The 18,755-nt window shown below is 43.9% G+C and overlaps 1 protein-coding gene across 14 annotated transcripts in view; it reads left to right on the forward strand.

The window, feature by feature from the left end:
* Positions 1 to 18,755, forward strand: part of MLANA (melan-A) — a 106,868-nt gene that overhangs the window by 55,718 nt on the left and 32,395 nt on the right. For 4 of the 14 annotated variants that reach the window (XM_049116075.1, XM_049116074.1, XM_049116076.1 and 1 more), the window contains 2 exons: positions 8,568 to 8,667; positions 9,437 to 11,083. The exons of the other annotated variants lie outside the window; for them this stretch is intronic. In XM_049116075.1, coding sequence (XP_048972032.1) covers positions 9,441 to 10,379 — 939 coding nt within the window. In that variant the 5' untranslated portion in view covers positions 8,568 to 8,667; positions 9,437 to 9,440 and the 3' untranslated portion in view covers positions 10,380 to 11,083. Of the gene's footprint in view, positions 1 to 8,567; positions 8,668 to 9,436; positions 11,084 to 18,755 lie in introns of those variants that run through there. 14 annotated transcript variants of the gene reach the window in all.

Consider the following 18,755-nt stretch of genomic DNA (forward strand, 5'->3'; position numbering starts at 1 on the left):
TGTTCCCCACTCCCACTGTCAGGCTCCTGTGAGAAAGTCTGAGGTGGGCAGTTTAAGTCCAGGGGAGCCCTTGGGCTCCATCCTGCCTGCAGATTTGGGAGGTACTCCAATGTGAGAAGGAGGAGGGGGAGAAGAGGAGGAGGGGGAGACGGGGAGGGGGAGATGGGGTAGGGGGAGGCAGAGGTGGCAGGGGAGCTGCCTGCAAGGCTTGAGGCAGATTTAAAGTTTTTAGGTCTTTTTAAAAAATATTTATTTATTTACTCATGAGAGACAGAGAGAGGCAGAGACACAGGCAGAGGGAGAAGCAGGCTCCCTGCAGGGAGCCTGATGTGGGGCTCGACCCCCAGGAACCCTGGCATCAGGCCCTGAGCCAAAGGCAGAAGCTCAACCACTGAGCCACCCAGGCATCACTCTTCTCCTTTGTCTTATCTGGCACCTTCCACCCTTCCCCCTCCACCTCTGTCTGTTCCTTCATCTCCAACTTCTGTCTTTTCCTCCTGCAATACAGGCTTCGTCTGTGGTTGCCTTGCAGCCCTCTGAAGGAGGTGGAGGAGCAGGCAGTGGGTTGGGCATCGGTTCTGGTGCTTGTGCTTGGGGAGGAGGAGTGGATTTTGGATTTCTGGCATCTGCCTGGCCTGCTCTCCCCCTCTTCTTCATGATTTTGATTATTGGGAAGTGGGGGGGTCAGGTCAGGTGTGTAAAATTTTGGTCTATCCTCATCTCTCTGGACCACCTCTTGGGTCCCATCCTGCGAGGCATCTTTCTGATGGGGTGACCCAGAAGTCCCAATATAGGGTATTTCTTTTTTTTTTTAAGATTTTATTTATTTATTTATTGGAGAGATAGACAGAGAGACAGAGAGAGAGGCAGAGGCCAAGGCAGAGGGAGAAGCAGGCTGCATGTAAGGAGCCCGATGTGGGACTCAATCCTGGACCTAAGATCACGCCCTGAGCCAAAGGCAGATGCTTAACCACTGAGCCACACAGGTGTCCTGAATGTAGGGAATTTCATCCCAGATCATGGGAACTTGTAAAAGATTGGGTCTCATCTTTATCTTTCTGAGATGTACGGTGCCTGAGTTTTACCCGCGCCTGCCTTTCAACTCATGAGCTAGAGTTCCTTTACAAACGGATGTTAGCAATAGCATCTGGAGGCAGAGGGAACCTCTCCCACGTAGAACACATAGGGACGTTGGCACAAACAAGATGCCAAGGAACTCTAGTCTTTGTTTCACTCCCATTTGTGTACAGGTCATGAAAGACCCGATGTTCCAATCTCAGCCACTTATGTAAACAACTCTAGTTGCCAGGTAGCACGACCACGTCTGGATCCCATCCATCTGTTGTTTTCCATTTCCAATCAGAACAGGGCTGGTTTCACGCAAAGATACCAAAAACTGCAGCAACAAACCAACCAAACGAAGACCAGAGTATCTCCCCGAGCTAGCTGAGCACTGGTTTCTCCTCAAAAGTCAGGGCTTTCTTGATGGAACCAGAGGGCTTCCTAGGTTCTAGTCCCTTGGCTAGCTTCATTGCCGACTTTCCCTAATTGTAGACAGCATTCAGGCTTGTCCAAAGAACCCCATTCGGGCCATCTGAGCCTCAGGTTATCCTTCCGCATGTCCCACGTAAGTGAGCACTTGCAGGTAAAGGCCCCCTAAGCCTTTATCATATGGGTAGTCTGCCAGAGTGTTCTGTGGGTGGCGGGTGTCTATTCTCAACCTTCCGTGCAGGGTTCTATAGGGTCTGGGTCGGTTTGGTCTGGTTTGCTGCGTGCACGTGTATATACATGTTTGCGTGGGCATTCTCCATAAAGAGCTGGGGTGTCCTCATGATGAGGAACACTGTAGAAAGTGGACAGTTTATTTTCTGTTTTTAGGATGTGCAAGACTGTAGGACTTGAACAGTAGGGGAACCAGGAAGGTTTTCTTTCATTTTCTCATCTTCAGGTTTGCCAGGTTTCTTTTTAGTGATGGATCAATTGAAAAAAAAAAGTTTTTTTTTAAAGATTTTGTGTTTATGCAATCTCCGCACCCGAGGTAGGGCTCGACCTCGCAACCCCAAGATCAAGAGTCCCACACTCCCCCGACAGAGCCCGCCAGCAGCCAGGCACACCTTGATCAATTTTACTTGTTTGTGTGCTTCCTTGCTTTCTTGCTTATTTATATATTTATTCATTCGTTCATTTTCATTAATCACTCATTTGTTCATTTTTAAAATATTTTCTTTATTTATTCATGAGAGACAGACAGAGACAGTCAGTGACAAGAGGCACAGGGAGAAGCAGACTCCCCGCGGGGAGCCCGATGAGGGAGTTGGCCCCAGGACTCCAGGATCATGACCTGACCCCATTGCAGACACTCAACACGGAGCCACCCAATATCCCTGTTTTTTTTGTTTTGTTTTGTTTTGTTTTTTTAAAGGAAGCAGACAGGCAAGGTGTGTTCAGAGGGACAGAAATAGAGCCTGCATGCTGAGGTTTGTCTGAGCCATTTGGACCTGGGTCAGTGTGAAAGCCAAGGGAGCAGGGCCCAGAAATGTTCAAGGCTCAGAATTTTCTTCCTCGATATTCATTTCACAGATGCTTTATTGAAAGTGCTAGTGTATGGCAAACCTCATTCTATGTTTGGGATATACCAAGAACCAGAGAGCTAAAGCTCCCAACCTCACGGACTAAGAGTTAGTTGCAAGTTGGATGCAGAGATAGGCAGGCAGGCAGGGCCAGAAAACCAGCACTTCTGTGAGTCCAGGTGTGATGAATATGGGATCACAGGGTGGCTGGGATGCAGCCTCCTCCGGATCCACTTGGGTCAGTAGCGTTCCCTGACTCAGGACTGGTGTGTGCACACTCATGCCAACAGCCAAAGAGGGGCCTTGGGGATGTTTTTCTCCTCCTCCCTGGGACAGGGACATCTGCACTGCTAGGGGCCATGCCCCCTCCCCCCACCCCCACCCCCCCGCCCACCTCCCCTCCACGTTGCTGCCTCTGAACCACCCAGGCTGCACCAGTTCCTGTTCTGGTTCCAGTTCCAGTTCCGGTTCCAGCCCCAGGCAAGGGCGCATTTGGAAAGATCATCAAAGGAGTCCTGCCGCACTCACCCCCAAAGACCCAGGACACTGGACAGTGGGAGCAGTTCCCGATCAGATATAGAAATGTCCACAAACCAAAACCTATCCTTCCTTCGTCATCTCCCAATGACCTGGCACCTTTTGTGGAGAGAGACCCTTTGTTTCGCTGCCACCACTACAGCAAACAAGGACAGTCCTCAACACAAGATTTGTCAAATGAGAATCAGTCCCATCTTAGCCTATAACCTAGATGGGGATCATAGGGTGTGTCTAGAGATAGAAGTAGAGCACGAGGTTGTGTGTGGGAACCAGACAAACACGCAGGACCATGGGTGGCAATGGGATGTAAGATGGACAGGACTAGGGATGTCTTGGTGGCTCAGCAGTTGGGCATCTGCCTTCAGTTCAGAGCATCACCCTGGTCCAGGGATCGGGTCCCACACTGGGCTCCCTGTGAGGAGCCTGTTTCAACCTGAGCCTAGGTTTCTGCCTTTCATGAATAAATACATAAAAATCTTTCTTTAAAGAAAAAAAGCGGGGAGGGGGGTAGATTAGGCATGATCAGAGTCAAATAAGGGGTGGAGTCCATGGGTACCTGCTACAGGCCATCAAAATCCGGTTCAAAGGCAGAAAGAGCAGAAGTTGCAAGTGCGAGGACAATGGGCAGCAGGGTGAGGAAAGGGCTGCTGATCGACCTGGGATAGTGGGGCGGGGGAAGGGGGCCAGAGACTCCAGCGTTCCAGATAGCTGGTCGGCAGGCCTGGACACTCGGGTGGCTGGTCAACCCGGCAGGTGGGAGACCTGCACAGCTGGTTGACCCAGGGTGGTGGGAGACTTAGCGCCTTGGAGTTGCCAAGAAGTGGCTGGTTGACCCAGTGGGCCGGGAGACTCAGCGCGGCCGCCACACCACCCACAGGGCCGCTGGTCGACCTGATTGACTGGGAGGGAGGAAAAGCGGGTGAGGTCGTGCGCCTGGCCCCCACCTCCGCAGCAGGTGTAAGGACCCTGGCACTGATGGGCGTCCCTGGCTCACGCACTGCCCTCTTCTAGCCTCTCCTCCCTGTTGACATAGGTTCTAACTCCCTTATGTTAGAGGCTTGTCAAAAGCTGCCTTCAAGGAACGCTGGTTTCTGAGTTAAGTATACCCCATTTCACTCCACCCTCCCCACTTACTTTTGATATATGTTCTAATGCTTTTCTGTGAGAGGGTAGTGGAAAGCTGCACTCAAGGAACGCTTGGTTCTCACAGTTAACTCTACAGTATTTCCATGGAACCTCCACCCCTGTGGAGATAGCTTCTACCTCCCTTATGTGAGAGGCTAGTTGAAACCTTCAGGGAAGGAACGCTTCGTTCTCAGAGTTAAGTACAGCGCATTCCCCTTGAGACTCCACACTTACTTTTGATATATGTTCTAACTCCCTTATGTTAGAGATTTGTTGAAAGCTTTAGTCAAGGACTTCTTGTTTTTAGAGGAAGTACAGCACGTTTCCACTGTACCTAGACATCGACTTTGAGATAGGTCCTAACTTCCTTCTGTTAGAGCCTACTTGCCAGCTGCATTCAAGAAACATTGGTTTCTCAGAGCTGGCCCTGTGCCTATCCCTAACTCTAATCCTACACTATCACCTACCCTACTCATACCCCTATCCCTACACCCAAACCTACACCTACCACTAACCATCCTCCACGCCTAAGCTTTCATTTACCCTAACTCTTCTCCTACCCTAACACTTACCATTACCCCTACCTGTAATGTACTCCTACCCCTACCTCTTACCGGACCCCTAAACTTACCCATACACCTAACACTACACCTAATGCTAACCCTACCCTTATGCCTACACCTACATGGATCACTATGTCTACCCATAATCCTATCCCTACCCCTACCCATACCTCTAACCCTACTCCTACTCTCAACACTACTCTTACCCTATTCCTGAACCTAATCCTACCCCGACACCAAACTCTACTGCTACCATGATTGATAAACCTATACCAAAACCTACCTCAACCACTACCTATCCTCTTCCTTACCCCTATCACAGGTCATACCCCAGACAAACCCTTAACACTACCCTATCCTTACCCCAAACCATAAACCTACAATTACAACTACACCTGGCCCTACACATACTCATAACCATACGTATAACCCTAATCCTAACTTTGCACATACTCCTAGCCCAAATCTTCCTCCAACTCATTCGACTACCCCAAACCCTTACTAAATCTATTCCTACCCATACCCCTGCCCCTACTGCTACCCTACTCCTACCCTGAGTCTATCCCTACCTCTAACCCTACTGCTACCCCTACCCCTAAACTTACCCCTATATCTTGCAGAATCCCACCCTTACCTTAACCCTATCCCAATTCCTATCCCACCCATAAACTTACTCCTAACCATGCCCTTAACCTTCCACATACATAATATACCCATACTCCTACTCCTACATCTACAAGGAACCGCAGACCTACCCCTACACCATAACTTATCACTTCCCTACCTCTACCGTTAACCCTGCCCCCACAACTTCTATTACTCCTATCCCTATCTGTAACCCTACCCCACACCCTACCCTACTCCTATCCATAACTATACCTGTACCCTTACTCCTAGTTCTACCCCTAACCCTAGCCCTACACCAATATCTTTATTTTTTTATTTAAAAAAATTTTTTATTGGAGTTCAATTTGCCAACATATATCATAACACCCAAGGCTCATCCCGCCAAGTGCCCCCCTCATTGCCCATCACCCAGTCACCCCAACCTCCCGCCCACCTCCCCTTCCACTACCCCTTGTTCATTTCCCAGAGTTAGGAGTCTCTCATGTTTTGTCAACCTCACTGATATTTTCACACATTTTCTCTCTTTTCCCTTAATTCCCCTTCACTAATTTTTATATTCCCCAAATGAATGAGACCATATAATGTTTGTCCTTTTCTGACTGACTTACTTCACTCAGCATAATACCCTCCAGTTCCATCCACTTTGAAGCAAATGGTGGGTATTTGTCATTTCTAATGGCTGAGTAATATTCCATTGTATACATAAACCACGTCTTCTTTATCCATTCATCTTTCGATGGACACCGAGGCTCCTTCCACAGTTTGGCTATCGTGGCCATTGCTGCTATAAACATCGGGGTGCAGGTGTCCTGGCGTTTCATTGCATCTGTATCTCTGGGGTAAATCCCCAACAGTGCAATTGCTGGGTCGTAGGGCAGGTCTATTTTTAACTCTTTGAGGAACCTCCACACAGTATTCCAGAGTGGCTGCATCAGTTCACATTCCCACCAACAGTGTAAGAGGGTTCCCTTTTCTCCGCATCCTCTCCAACATTTGTGGTTTCCTGCCTTGTTAATTTGCCCCATTCTCACTGGTGTGAGGTGGTATCTCATTGTGGTTTTGATTTGTATTTCCCTGATGGCAAGTGATGCAGGGCATTTTCTCATGTGCATGTTGGCCATGTCTATGTCTTCCTCTGTGAGATTTCTGTTCATGTCTTTTGCCCATTTCATGATTGGATTGTTTGTTTCTTTGCTGTTGAATTTAATAAGTTCTTTATAGATCTTGGAAACTAGCCCTTTATCTGATATGTCATTTGCAAATATCTTCTCCCATTCGGTAGGTTGTCTTTTAGTTTTTTTGTATCCTTTGCTGTGCAAAAGCTTCTTATCTTGATGAAGTCTCAATAGTTCATTTTTGCTTTTGTTTCTTTTGTTTTCATGGATGTATCTTGCAAGAAGTTACTGTGGCCGAGTTCAAAAAGGGTGTTGCCTGTGTTCTCCTCTAGGATTTTGATGGAATCTTGTCTCACATTTAGATCTTTCATCCATTTTGAGTTTATCTTTGTGTATGGTGCAAGAGAGTGGTCTAGTTTCATTCTCCTGCATGTGGATGTCCAATTTTCCCAGCACCATTTATTGAAGAGACTGTCTTTCTTCCAGTGGATAGTCTTTCCTCCTTTATCGAATATCAGTTGACCATAAAGTTCAGGGTCCACTTCTGGATTCTCTATTCTGTTCCACTGATCTACGTGTCTGTTTTTGTGCCAGTACCACACTGTCTTGATGACCACAGCTTTGTAGTACAACCTGAAATCTGGCATTGTGATGCCCCCAGCTATAGTTTTCTTTTTTAGAATTTCCCTGGCTATTCGGGATCTTTTCTGATTCCACACAAATATTAAAATAATTTGTTCCAACTCTCTGAAGAAAGTCCAGGGTATTTTGATAGGGATTGCATTAAACGTGTAAATTGCCCTGGGTAACATTGACATTTTCACAATATTAATTCTGCCAATCCATGAGCATGGAATATTTTTCCATCTTTTTGTGTCTTCCTCAATTTCTTTCAGAAGCGTTCTATAGTTTTTAGGGTATAGATCCTTTACCTCTTTGGTTAGGTTTATTCCTAGGTATCTTATGCTTTTGGGTGCAATTCTAAATGGGATTGATTCCTTAATTTCTCTTTCTTCAGTCTCATTGTTAGAGTATAGAAATGCCACTGACTTCTGGGCATTGATTTTGTATCCTGCCCCACTGCCAAATTGCTGTATGAGTTCTAGCAATCTTGGGGTGGAGTCTTTTGGGTTTTCTATGTAGAGTATCATGTCATCGGCGAAGAGGGAGAGTTTGACTTCTTCTTTGCCAATTTGAATGCCTTTAATGTCTTTTTGTTGTCTGATTGCCGAGGCTAGGACTTCCAGTACTATGTTGAATAGCAGTGGTGAGAGTGGACATCCCTGTCTTGTTCCTGATCTTAGGGGAAAGGCTCCCAGTGCTTCCCCATTGAGAATTATATTTGCTGTGGGTTTTTCGTAGATGGCTTTTAAGATGTTGATGAATGTTCCCTCTATCCCTACACTCTGAAGAGTTTTGATCAGGAATGGATGCTGTATTTTGTCAAATGCTTTCTCTGCATCTATTGAGATGATCATATGGTTCTTGGTTTTCTCTTGCTGATATGATGAATCACATTGATTGTTTTACGGGTGTTGAACCAGCCTTGTGTCCCAGGGATAAATCCTACTTGGTCATGGTGAATAATTTTCTTAATGTACTGTTGGATCCTATTGGCCAGTATCTTGTTGAGAATTTTTGCATCCATGTTCATCAGGGATATTGGTCTGTAATTCTCCTTTTTGGTGGGGTCTTTGTCTGGTTTTGGAATTAAGGTGATGCTGGCCTCATAAAATGAATTTGGAAGTACTCCATCTCTTTCTATCTTTCCAATCAGCTTTAGTAGAATAGGTATGGTTTCTTCTTTAAACGTTTGATAGAATTCCCCAGGGAAGAAATTGAGGAGGACACAAAGAGATGGAAAAATATTCCATGCTCATGGAGTGGAAGAATTAATATTGTGAAAATGTCAATGCTACCCGGGGCAATTTACACATTTAATGCAATCCCTATCAAAATACCATGGAGGGAGGGGCAAGATGGCAGAAGAGTAGGGTCCCCAAGTCACCTGTCCCCACCAAATTACCTAGATAACCTTCAAATCATCCTGAAAATCTACTAATTCAGCCTGAGATTTAAAGAGAGAACAGCTGTAATGCTACATTGAGAAGAGTTCACGCTTCTATCAAGGTAGGAAGACGGAGGGTGGGGGGTGGGGTGGGGATAAAGAAACAAAAGGGGGAGAGGCCCTGCGGGAACCGGGCTAAGGCCGGGCAAGTGCCCCCAGGATAGGAGGGCCCCCACCCTGAGAAGCAGGAGCTTCACCAATCTTCCTGGCCGGAAAGGCACTCGCAGGGAGTTAGAGCAGGACCCCAGGAGGGCGGGGATGCCCTCAGGCTCCCTGGGACACTAGCAGACACCTGCGCCCGGGAGAGCGCCACACCCCGCGGCTGAGCTCCCTAAAGGGCTGCAGCTTGCACGGCTGGACCGGGAGCAGCTCGGAGGGGCTCGGGCGGCGGCGCGGAGGGGGCTGCGGGGGGGGAGCGCGAATCCAACAGCGCAGGCCCGGGAGCACGGGGCGCCGGGAACACAGCCCAGGATCTGGCCTCCTCCCGGGACAGGCAGAGTCTGTTTGTTTCTTCTTTAAACGTTTGATAGAATTCCCCTGGGAAGCCATCTGGCCGTGGACTTTTGTCTTGGGAGGTTTTTGATGACTGCTTCAATTTCCTCCCTGGTTATCAGCCTGTTCAGGTTTTCTATTTCTTCCAGTTCCAGTTTTGGTAGTTTGTGGTTTTCCAGAAATGCATCCATTTCTTCTAGATTGCCTAATTTATTGGCGTATAGCTGCTCATAATAAGTTTTTAAAAATAATTTGTATTTCCTTGGTATTGGTGGTGATCTCTCTCATTCATGATTTTATTAATAAATGGTGCCGGGAAAATTGGACATCCACATGCAGAAGAATGAAACTGGAACATTCTCTTACACCATACACAAAGATAAACTCAAAATGGATGAAAGATCTAAATGTGAGACAAGATTCCATCAAAATCCTAGAGGAGAACACAGGCAACATCCTTTTTGATCTTGGCCACAGCAACTTCTTGCAAGATACATCTATGAAGGCAAGGGAAACAAAAGCAAAAATGAATTATTGGGACTTCATCAAGATAAGAAGCTTTTTCACAGCAAAAGAAACAGTCAACAAAACTAAAAGACAACCAACAGAATGGGAGAAGATATTTGCAAATGACCTATCAAATAAAGGGCTAGTATCCAAGATCCATAAAGAACTTATTAAACTCAACACCAAAGAAACAAACAATCCAATCATGAAATGGGCAAAAGACATGAACAGAAATTTCACCAAAGAAGACATAGACATGGCCAACAAGCACATGAGAAAATGCTCTGCATCACTTGCCATCAGGGAAATAGAAATCAAAACCATCATGAGATACCACCTCACACCAGTGAGAATGGGGAAAATTAAGGCAGGAAACAACAAATGTTGGAGAGGATGTGGAGAAAGGGGAACCCTCTTGCACTGTTGGTGGGAATGTGAACTGGTGCAGCCACTCTGGAATACTGTATGGAGGTTCCTCAAAGAGTTAAAAATAGACCTGCCCTACGACCCAGCAATTGCACTGTTTGGGATTTACCCCGAAGATGCAGATGCAGTGAAACGCCGGGACACCTGCACCCCGATGTTTCTAGCAGCAATGGCCACGATAGCCAAACTGTGGAAGGAGCCTCGGTGTCCATCAAAAGATGAATGGATAAAGAAGATGTGGTTTATGTATACAATGGAATATTACTCAGCCATTAGAAATGACAAATACCCACTATTTGCTTCGACGTGCATAGAACTGGAGGGTATTATGCTGAGTGAAATGAGTTAATTGGAGAAAGGACAAACATTATATGTTCTCATTCATTTGGGGAATATAAATAATAGTGAAAGGGAATAGAAGGGAAGGGAGAAGAAATGGGTAGGAAATATCAGAAAGGGAGACAGAACATGAGAGACTCCTAACTCTGGGAAACGAACTAGGGGTGGGGGTGAATGGGTGACGGGCACTGAGGCGGGCACTTGACAGGATGAGCACTGGGTGTTATTCTGTACGTTGGCAAATTGAACACCAATAAAAAATAAATAAAAGTAAAATAAAATAAAATAGGATTTATGGTGGGATTCTTGGGCCATGTGGTATCAGCTTGACTTCTGGAGGGACTGGAGTCTGAGGATCAGTAACACAGGTGTCAGCTATGCCTACATGACCAACTTCCAATAAACACCCTGGATGCCAAAGTTTGGATGAGAATCCTGGTTGGTAACACTGCATATGTGTCATTACTTATCACTTCTGGGAGAATTAAACACTATCTGCATTACTCTTATTGAGAGAAGACAACTGGAAGCTTGTACCTGGTCTCTTGGATACTGCTCTACTTGTTTTTTTTTGTTGTTGCTGGTTTTAATCTGCATTTTTTCACTGTACTACTCATGCTACTGTAAGTATAATAGTTTTGCTGAGTTATATGAGTCCTTTTAGCAAATCACTGAACCTAAGGATGGTTTTGGGGATCCCTAATCATAGTAGACAGCAACTCCCTTGTAATAACATAAATAACAAATGTAGTCTCCATGTTATCATTTGTCTTTTATTCTTTTTTTTAAAAATTATTTATTTATTTATGATAGTCACACAGAGAGAGAGAGAGGCAGAGACACAGGCAGAAGGAGAAGCAGGCTCCATGCACCGGGAGCCCGACGTGGGATTCGATCCCGGGTCTCCAGGATGGTGCCCTGGTTCAAAGGCAGGCGCCAAACCACTGCACCACCCAGGGATCTCCTGTCTTTTATTCTTTACTGCTTTTAAGTTAATTTTAAAATTTTCTGCATCATAAAATTTTTTTCTTCCCTGTGTAGATTCTAAGTGTGTATGAGGTTTTGTTTTGTTTTTTTTTTTCCTTACACAAGTTATAGATGTTCACAGGTTTTTTTGTACATTTTACATGAAAACATAAGTACACAAAACATGGGAGTCTATGAGTGTAACACTGAATGACGTTCAACTCCTCTTCTATTCTAATTCCCTCCCTGAAAATTTACTGTCATTTGGTGTACATCCTTTTTTGGGCATTTATGAACATATATAATATAATCACATCCCTACTTAATGTACACTATACTATGTGCCATGGTTCTACAGCATCCTTTATTCACAGTCTTAGAGATCTTTGTTTGTTAACTTCAAAATAAATTACCTTATTCTATTTGATAGCATACAGTATTCCACTGTGTGGATCTATCACAATATATTTAACCATATCCCTAGCAAACATTTAAGCTGTACTCATTTCTCACAATTGCAAATAATATTGTAATAAACATCTTTTTACACACCTCCTTGTGTACCTGCAAGTAATTCTGCAGGGCTGATTCTAGAATGAAATTTCTGAGCCAGAGAGAGCTCATTTAACATTTTGGTAGGTATTGTCAAATTGCCATTCAGAGTTTCTTCCTTAGTTTTATAACTGGTACCCTTCCCCCCAGCACTTTCCTCAACACCTTGTATCATCAGTATTTTTATATATTGCCAGTCTACTGAGTGAAAAATATCTTTGTCTTCATTTGCATTGTATGGTTATTTATGAGGCTAAGCATGAAAATTTTTTTTCTGTTTTTTGGTTACCTATATTTCTATTATAAATTGCCTATGCATATCCTTTGCCCATTTCCCTTCCTCCCTCCCTTCCTCCTTTTTTTTTTATTTTTTATTAACAGAGGCTCTTTACATATAATGGAAATCTTTTGTCTCTTACACATTACAAATATTTTCATCTGTTTTATTTTTAGGTCTTTGCTCTCTCTGAATACAGAAATTTAAAATTTTGACATAATCAAATTAATGAATTTTTCCCAGAGGGCTGTGTGTCATGTTTAAGTAGTTTGGTATGGCTACAACATGATGTGCAAGGGTGGAAGGCAAAGCAGTATGCAACATTAAGGTCATAAAGGGCTTTGAGGACACTTCTAAGAAAGTAGAATATTCTTCTGATGGCAACAGGGAAACATGTAAAAGTTTTCAACACAGTGACGTTCAATAAACACTCCCTCATTTAATAACTATCTGCTGAGCACCTACTCAGTACCATGATCAAATCTGTCTCTTAGGGATCCCTGGCTGGTGCAGCGGTTTAGCGCCTGCCTTTGGCCCAGGGCGTGATCCTGGAGACCCGGGATCGAATCCCACGTCGGGCTTCCGGTGCATGGAGCCTGCTTCTCCCTCTGCCTGTGTCCCTGCCTCTCTCTCTCTCTCTCTGTGGCTATCATAAATAAATAAAAATTTTAAAAAATCTGTCTCTTTTCGAGAATGATAATTTTAGTATTTTTACATTTTCCACAAATTTCAAATACATCAAAAAGAAATTAACCATTATATCCAAGGACATATTTAAGGGCGATTTGCTCTGACACATATTAAAATAAAGTTTAAATTAAGACAAAACGGTATCAGGGCATAAACTATCAGAGCTGTGAGAAATTGTCTAGAAACAGACCTGATGGTGGAAGGGGAGGAGGGCGGGGGTGGGGGTGACTGGGTGGCGGGCACTGAGGGGGGCACTTGACGGGATGAGCACGGGTGTTATTCTATATGTTGGCAAATTGAGCACCAATAAAAAAAAAAAGGAAAAAAGGAAGAAGAAAAAAAGAAACAGATCCGAGGTTACACACCTGCAGAATATAATAAAAGTGTCGCCTCAATTCAGTGGGAAAATGATTCAATATCTAATAGCAGGACAACTGGGCAAAAGGTAGATTTCTATCTAAGACCTACAACAAAATTACTACCTAACGACATACAGGTAGAAATGTAAAAAAAAAAAAAAAAAAAAAAAAAAAAGATATTTTAAAAATCCTTTAGAAGCATTAGAAAAAAAGGTGAATGTTTTAATAATGCTGAGATGGCGAAAAACTTTCCAAAAAATGATACTGACCTTCACCCACACAAACCGCAGCGGCAGAGGAGCCCAGAGGAAAATACGTGTACAGCCTTGGGATGGGGAGGCCTTAGCAGGGAAGGTGCGGGTCTCCGGCACGCCTGGGGGCGCGGCTCGGGGACCCCGGCGGAGCGCGGGCGGCCGCCACGGCGGCACCTGGGCCGCAAACCCCGCCCCCTCCCCTGGGCCCGCGCCGCACTCCCCGGACTCCGCGGACAAAGGGCGCCGGGGCGACTCCGCCCCCTGTCGCCGCCGCCGCCGCCGCCCCGACCCCGGGGGACCTCGTGCCTCAGCCAAAGAGGCGGGTGGCGAGGCCCCTGCGGCCGGACCGCCCCCCACGCGGGAGGGGCTCTAACCCGCTTCCCAAGGGGAAGGCGCGGCGCGCGGGCCAGCGCTCCGGATGCGCATGCGCGGGGCCACTCCGGCGGCCGGCGTCCCGCGTGCGCGGGCGGAGCAGAGCGCGGCGGGCCGGGGCCTGCGGGCGGCGCCCGTCCCCGGGCGTGGACCCGCCGCCCAGCCCTCGCGGAGCGTCGCTTATGGGAGGCGGGGGCACGGGGAGGGGGCTCGGGGCGGCGACGGCGCCGAGGACCCTTCCGTGGCCGGCTCCCGCCGGGGGAGCTGCTGGGCGGGCGACTCCGCGGTCCTGCCCCCCGCCCCCCGCCCCGGTCCTGGGTACCAGTCCCCGCCCCGCTCGCGGTTAGACGCTCGAACAGTGATGGTGCTGAACGAATAGCTTGCTTCCTTGTGCTGCAGTCTACTGAGGAGAAGAATGAAATTCTTTTCATGCGGGAATATTTTGTTGAGCTGGGATTCAAAATGTTCTCCACCAAATTCCAACGCATCTGTTAAGGTTACTCTAAAATATCTTATTTCATCTTTGAAAACTTTTCAAATAGATCGATACTGCCACATACTGACATTCACAAGCCTAGGATTTTAATGGAGCACATTCATTGCTTGGAAGGCATTTATACAATCCCCTGGTTTCTTCTCTGTTTTTTTACATGTCAAATGGCAGACGAATCACTTCTAGATGAAGGTTAGGTACCAGCTCCTCAAATGCATAAAGGGATTGGGAAATACAGAAGGGACATTTGCACTTACATAGAGATTTTTAAAAATTAAATTACAGTTTAAGTCCAGTGTAAATAGTGTAATGTTACTTTCAGGTGTACATTATAGTAATTCAGGTGTCCGATATATTACTCAGCGCTCATCATGATAAGTGAATTCTTATCCTCTTCATCTGTTTCACCCCTCCCCCACCCACCTCCCCTCTGGTGATCATGTTTGTTATCTACAGTTGAGAGTCTGTTTTTTGGTTTGTCTCTTTTTTTCTCCCCTTTGCTTGTTTGTTTTGTTTCTTAAATTCCACAGATGAGTGACATCATACGGTATTTGTCTTTCTCTAACTTATTTCACTTAGCATGATACCCTCTAGGTCTTTCCATGTTGTTGCAGATGAAAAGATGTCATTCTTTTGGATGGCTGAGTGATATGTTGTGTATATATACTACTTCTTTATACATTCATCAGTTAATGGACATGTGGGCTGTTTCCAGATTTGCCTGTTGTAGATAAAGCTACTATAAACATGGGGATGCAGGTCTCAATTTGAATTAGTGTTTGTTTTTGTATTATTTGTGTGAATACCTGATGGTGCCATTGCTGGATTGTAGGGCAGTTCTATTTTTTAACTTTTTGAAGAACTCCACACTTTACCAGAGTGGCTACACCAGTTTGCATCCCTACCAATAGTGCATGAGGGTTCCTTTTGCTCCACATCCTCACCAACACTTGTTTTCTTATTTTTTATTTTAGCCATTTTGCTAGGTGTAAGGTGATATCTCATTGTAGTTTTGACTTGCATTTCCCTGATGATGAGTGATGTCAAGCATCTTTTCATGTGCCTCTTGACCATCTGGATGTCTTCTTTGGAAAAATATCTATTCATGTCTTTTGCCCATTTTTAAATTAGATTATTTAAAAAAAAAGATTATTTGTTTTTTGAGTTTTCAGTGTATAAATTCTTTGTATATTTTTGATACTAACCTTTTATCAGATATGTTTTTTGCAAATATCTTCTTCCATTCAGTAGATTACTTTCTAGTTTTTGTTGATTGTTACTTTCACTGTGTAGAAGCTTTTTATTTTGATGTAATCCCAGTAGTTTATTTTTGGTTTTATTTCCCTTCCCTCAAGAGACATACCTAGAAAAATGTTGCTACAGCCAATGTCAGAGAAATTACTGCCTGTTCTATCTTCTAGGTATTTTATGGTTTCAGTCTCACATTTAGGCCTTTCATCCATGTTGAACTTATTTTTGTGCATGACGTAAGAAAGTGGTCCCGTTTTATTTTATTTTTTTTCATGTTGTTCTGCAGTTTTCCCAACACCATTTGTTGAAGAGACTGTCTTTTTCCTGTCGGATATTCTTTCTTGCTTTGTCATAAATAAGTTGACCATACAATTGTGGATTTATTTCTAGGTTTTCTATTCTGTTCCATGGACTAATCTATGTTTATGCCAGTACTATACTGTTTTGATTATGATAGCTTTGTAATATAACTTGAAATGTGGACTTGTGATACCTCCAGCTCTGGTTTTCTTTCTCAAAATTGCTTTAGCTATTCAGGGGCTTTTGTGGTTCTATTAAAATTTTAGGATTGTTTATTCTAGCTCTGTGAAAAATGCTGTTGGTATTTTGATAGGTATTGCATTAAATGTGCAGATTGCTTTAGGTTGTATAGACATTTTAACAATATTCTTTTTTTTTTTTTATGATAGTCACAGAGAGAGAGAGAGAGAGGCAGAGACATAGGCAGAGGGAGAAGCAGGCTCCATGCACCAGGAGCCTGATGTGGGATTCGATCCTGGGTCTCCAGGATCGCGCCCTGGGCCAAAGGCAGTTGCCAAACCGCTGCACCACCCAGGGATCCCTACAATATTTATTCTTCCAGGACACGTGGTTTGGCTCAAAGTTTGAGCGTTCACCTTGGGCTCAGGTTGTGATCCCAGTGCCCTGGGATAGAGTACTCTATTGGGCTCCCTGCAGGGAGCGTGCTTCTCCTCTGGCGTGTCCCTGACTCTCTCTGTGTGTCTGTCATGAATAAATAAATAAAATCTTTTAAAAAAATATTTGTTCTTCCAATTCATAAGGATGAAATGTCTTCATTTTCTTTCATCCGTGTTTTATAGTTTTCAGAACAGATCTTTTACTTCTTTGATTAAGTCTATTTCTAGATATTTTACTATGTTCAATGCAATTGTAAATGGAATTGTTTTCTTAATTCTCTTTCTGCTGCTTCATTAGTAGCATATAGAGTGCAGTGGATTTCTTTATATTGGCTTCATGTCCTGTGACATTGCTGAATTCGTCAGTTCTAGTAGTTTTTTGGTGGAGTCTTTCAGGCTTTCTGCAAATAGGGAAAGTTTTGCTTCTTCCTTATCAGTTTGGGTGCCTTTTATTTCTTTCTGTTGTCTAAATTGCTGTGGCTAGGACTTTAAGTACTGTGTTGAATAAAGCTGGTGAAAGTGAACATCCTTGTCTTCTTGACCTAAGGGGGAAAACTCTCAGTTTTTTACCATTGCGTATGATGTTCACTGTGGGTTTGTCATATATGACCTTTATTATATTGAGGTATGTTTCTTCTAAACCTACTTTGCTGAGGGCTTTTATCATCAATGAATGTTGTAATTTGTCAAATGCTTTTTCTGTGTCTATTGAAATGATCTAATGGTTTTTATCCTTTCTCTTGTTAATGTGATGTAGCATGTTGATTGATTCACAAACATTAAACTACTTTTTAAAAAGATTTTATTTATTTATTCATGAGAGACACACAAAGAGGGAAAGTGACAGAGACATAGGCAGAGGGAGAAGCAGACCCCCCTCAAGGAGCCTGATACGGGAGTTGATCTCAGATCCCAGGATCATGCCCTGAGCCGAAGGCAGATGCTCAACCACTGAACCACCCGGGCGTCCCAAACCACTCTTTTTTATTTTTTTATTATTTTTTTTAATTTTTTTAAAATTTATTTATGATAGTCACACACAGAGAGAGAGAGAGAGAGAGGCAGAGACATAGGCAGAGGGAGAAGCAGGCTCCATGCACCGGGAGCCTGACGTGGGATTCGATCCCGGGTCTCCAGGATCGCGCCCTGGGCCAAAGGCAGGCGCTAAACCGCTGCGCCACCCAGGGATCCCTATTTTTATTTTTTAATTGGCAGTAAATCCCCTTTGATTGTAGCTAATGATTTTTTTAATGTTGGGTTTTATTTGCCAGTATTTTGTGAAGGATTTTTGGTCTATTTTCATCAGAGATGTGGTGTCTTTTCTGTTTTCTTGTCAGGCTAATGCTGGCCTCATAGGATGAATTTGGAAGTTTTCCTTCCTCTATATTTTTTATTTTGTTTTGTGAGAAAGAGAAATGTTTTATTTTAATTCAGTAGCAATATTAAATGTGCCTGGGAGATATGGCTCCTTTTGAAAGCTCCCAGTTCAGTTCACCAATGAGATGCTGTCGTGATTAATTCATGGGGATATATTTACTATATTGCCAAAATTCTCATCTAAGTGTACTTCCTTCAATAATGATAGAGGGGATTCAGGACACCCCGATCCACAGCCAGCATTTGGCAGATTGTCCAAAAGAATCTAGCTTCCTGCATGTTCCAATTCAACCTTTGTTATTTCAACATTTAGTTCCTATTTCATTTAAAACATTTCATGTCTTCATGAATTTCCAGTGGACAAATGTATTAAGCATTTATGCTCTATGTCGTTATCATCATGGGAAATTAGCTGGCAGGCGTCATGTTTCTTTTTACTGTCTTAATATATACGTAGGAACGGTTCATTGTCTAATGTAAAATCTTTTCATGCACTTCTTTGCAATCAGTCCTTCCTCTATATTTTTTAGAATTGAGAAGGAAAGGTATTAATTCTTCTTTAAATCTTTGACAGAATTCGCCTATGTCACTGTCTGGTCCTGGACTTTTGTTTGTTGAGAGTTTTTTGATTACTGATTTTATTTCATTGCTAGTAATTGATCTCAAATTTTTGTTCCTTCCTTCTTCAGTTTTGGTAGGTTATATGTTTCTAGGAATTTATCAGTTTCTTCTAGGTTGTCCAACTTCTTGATATATAATTTTTCATAATCTCTTTGTATTTCTGTAGGTTTGGTTATTACTTCTCCTCTTTCATTTCCTTGTAGTTTTGCCACAATTCATAATTATATACATATCCAATAATAATAATTTTTGTTTAT

This window comes from Canis lupus, chromosome 11 (assembly GCF_003254725.2).
Source record: "Canis lupus dingo isolate Sandy chromosome 11, ASM325472v2, whole genome shotgun sequence".
Taxonomy (NCBI): Eukaryota; Metazoa; Chordata; class Mammalia; order Carnivora; family Canidae; genus Canis; species Canis lupus.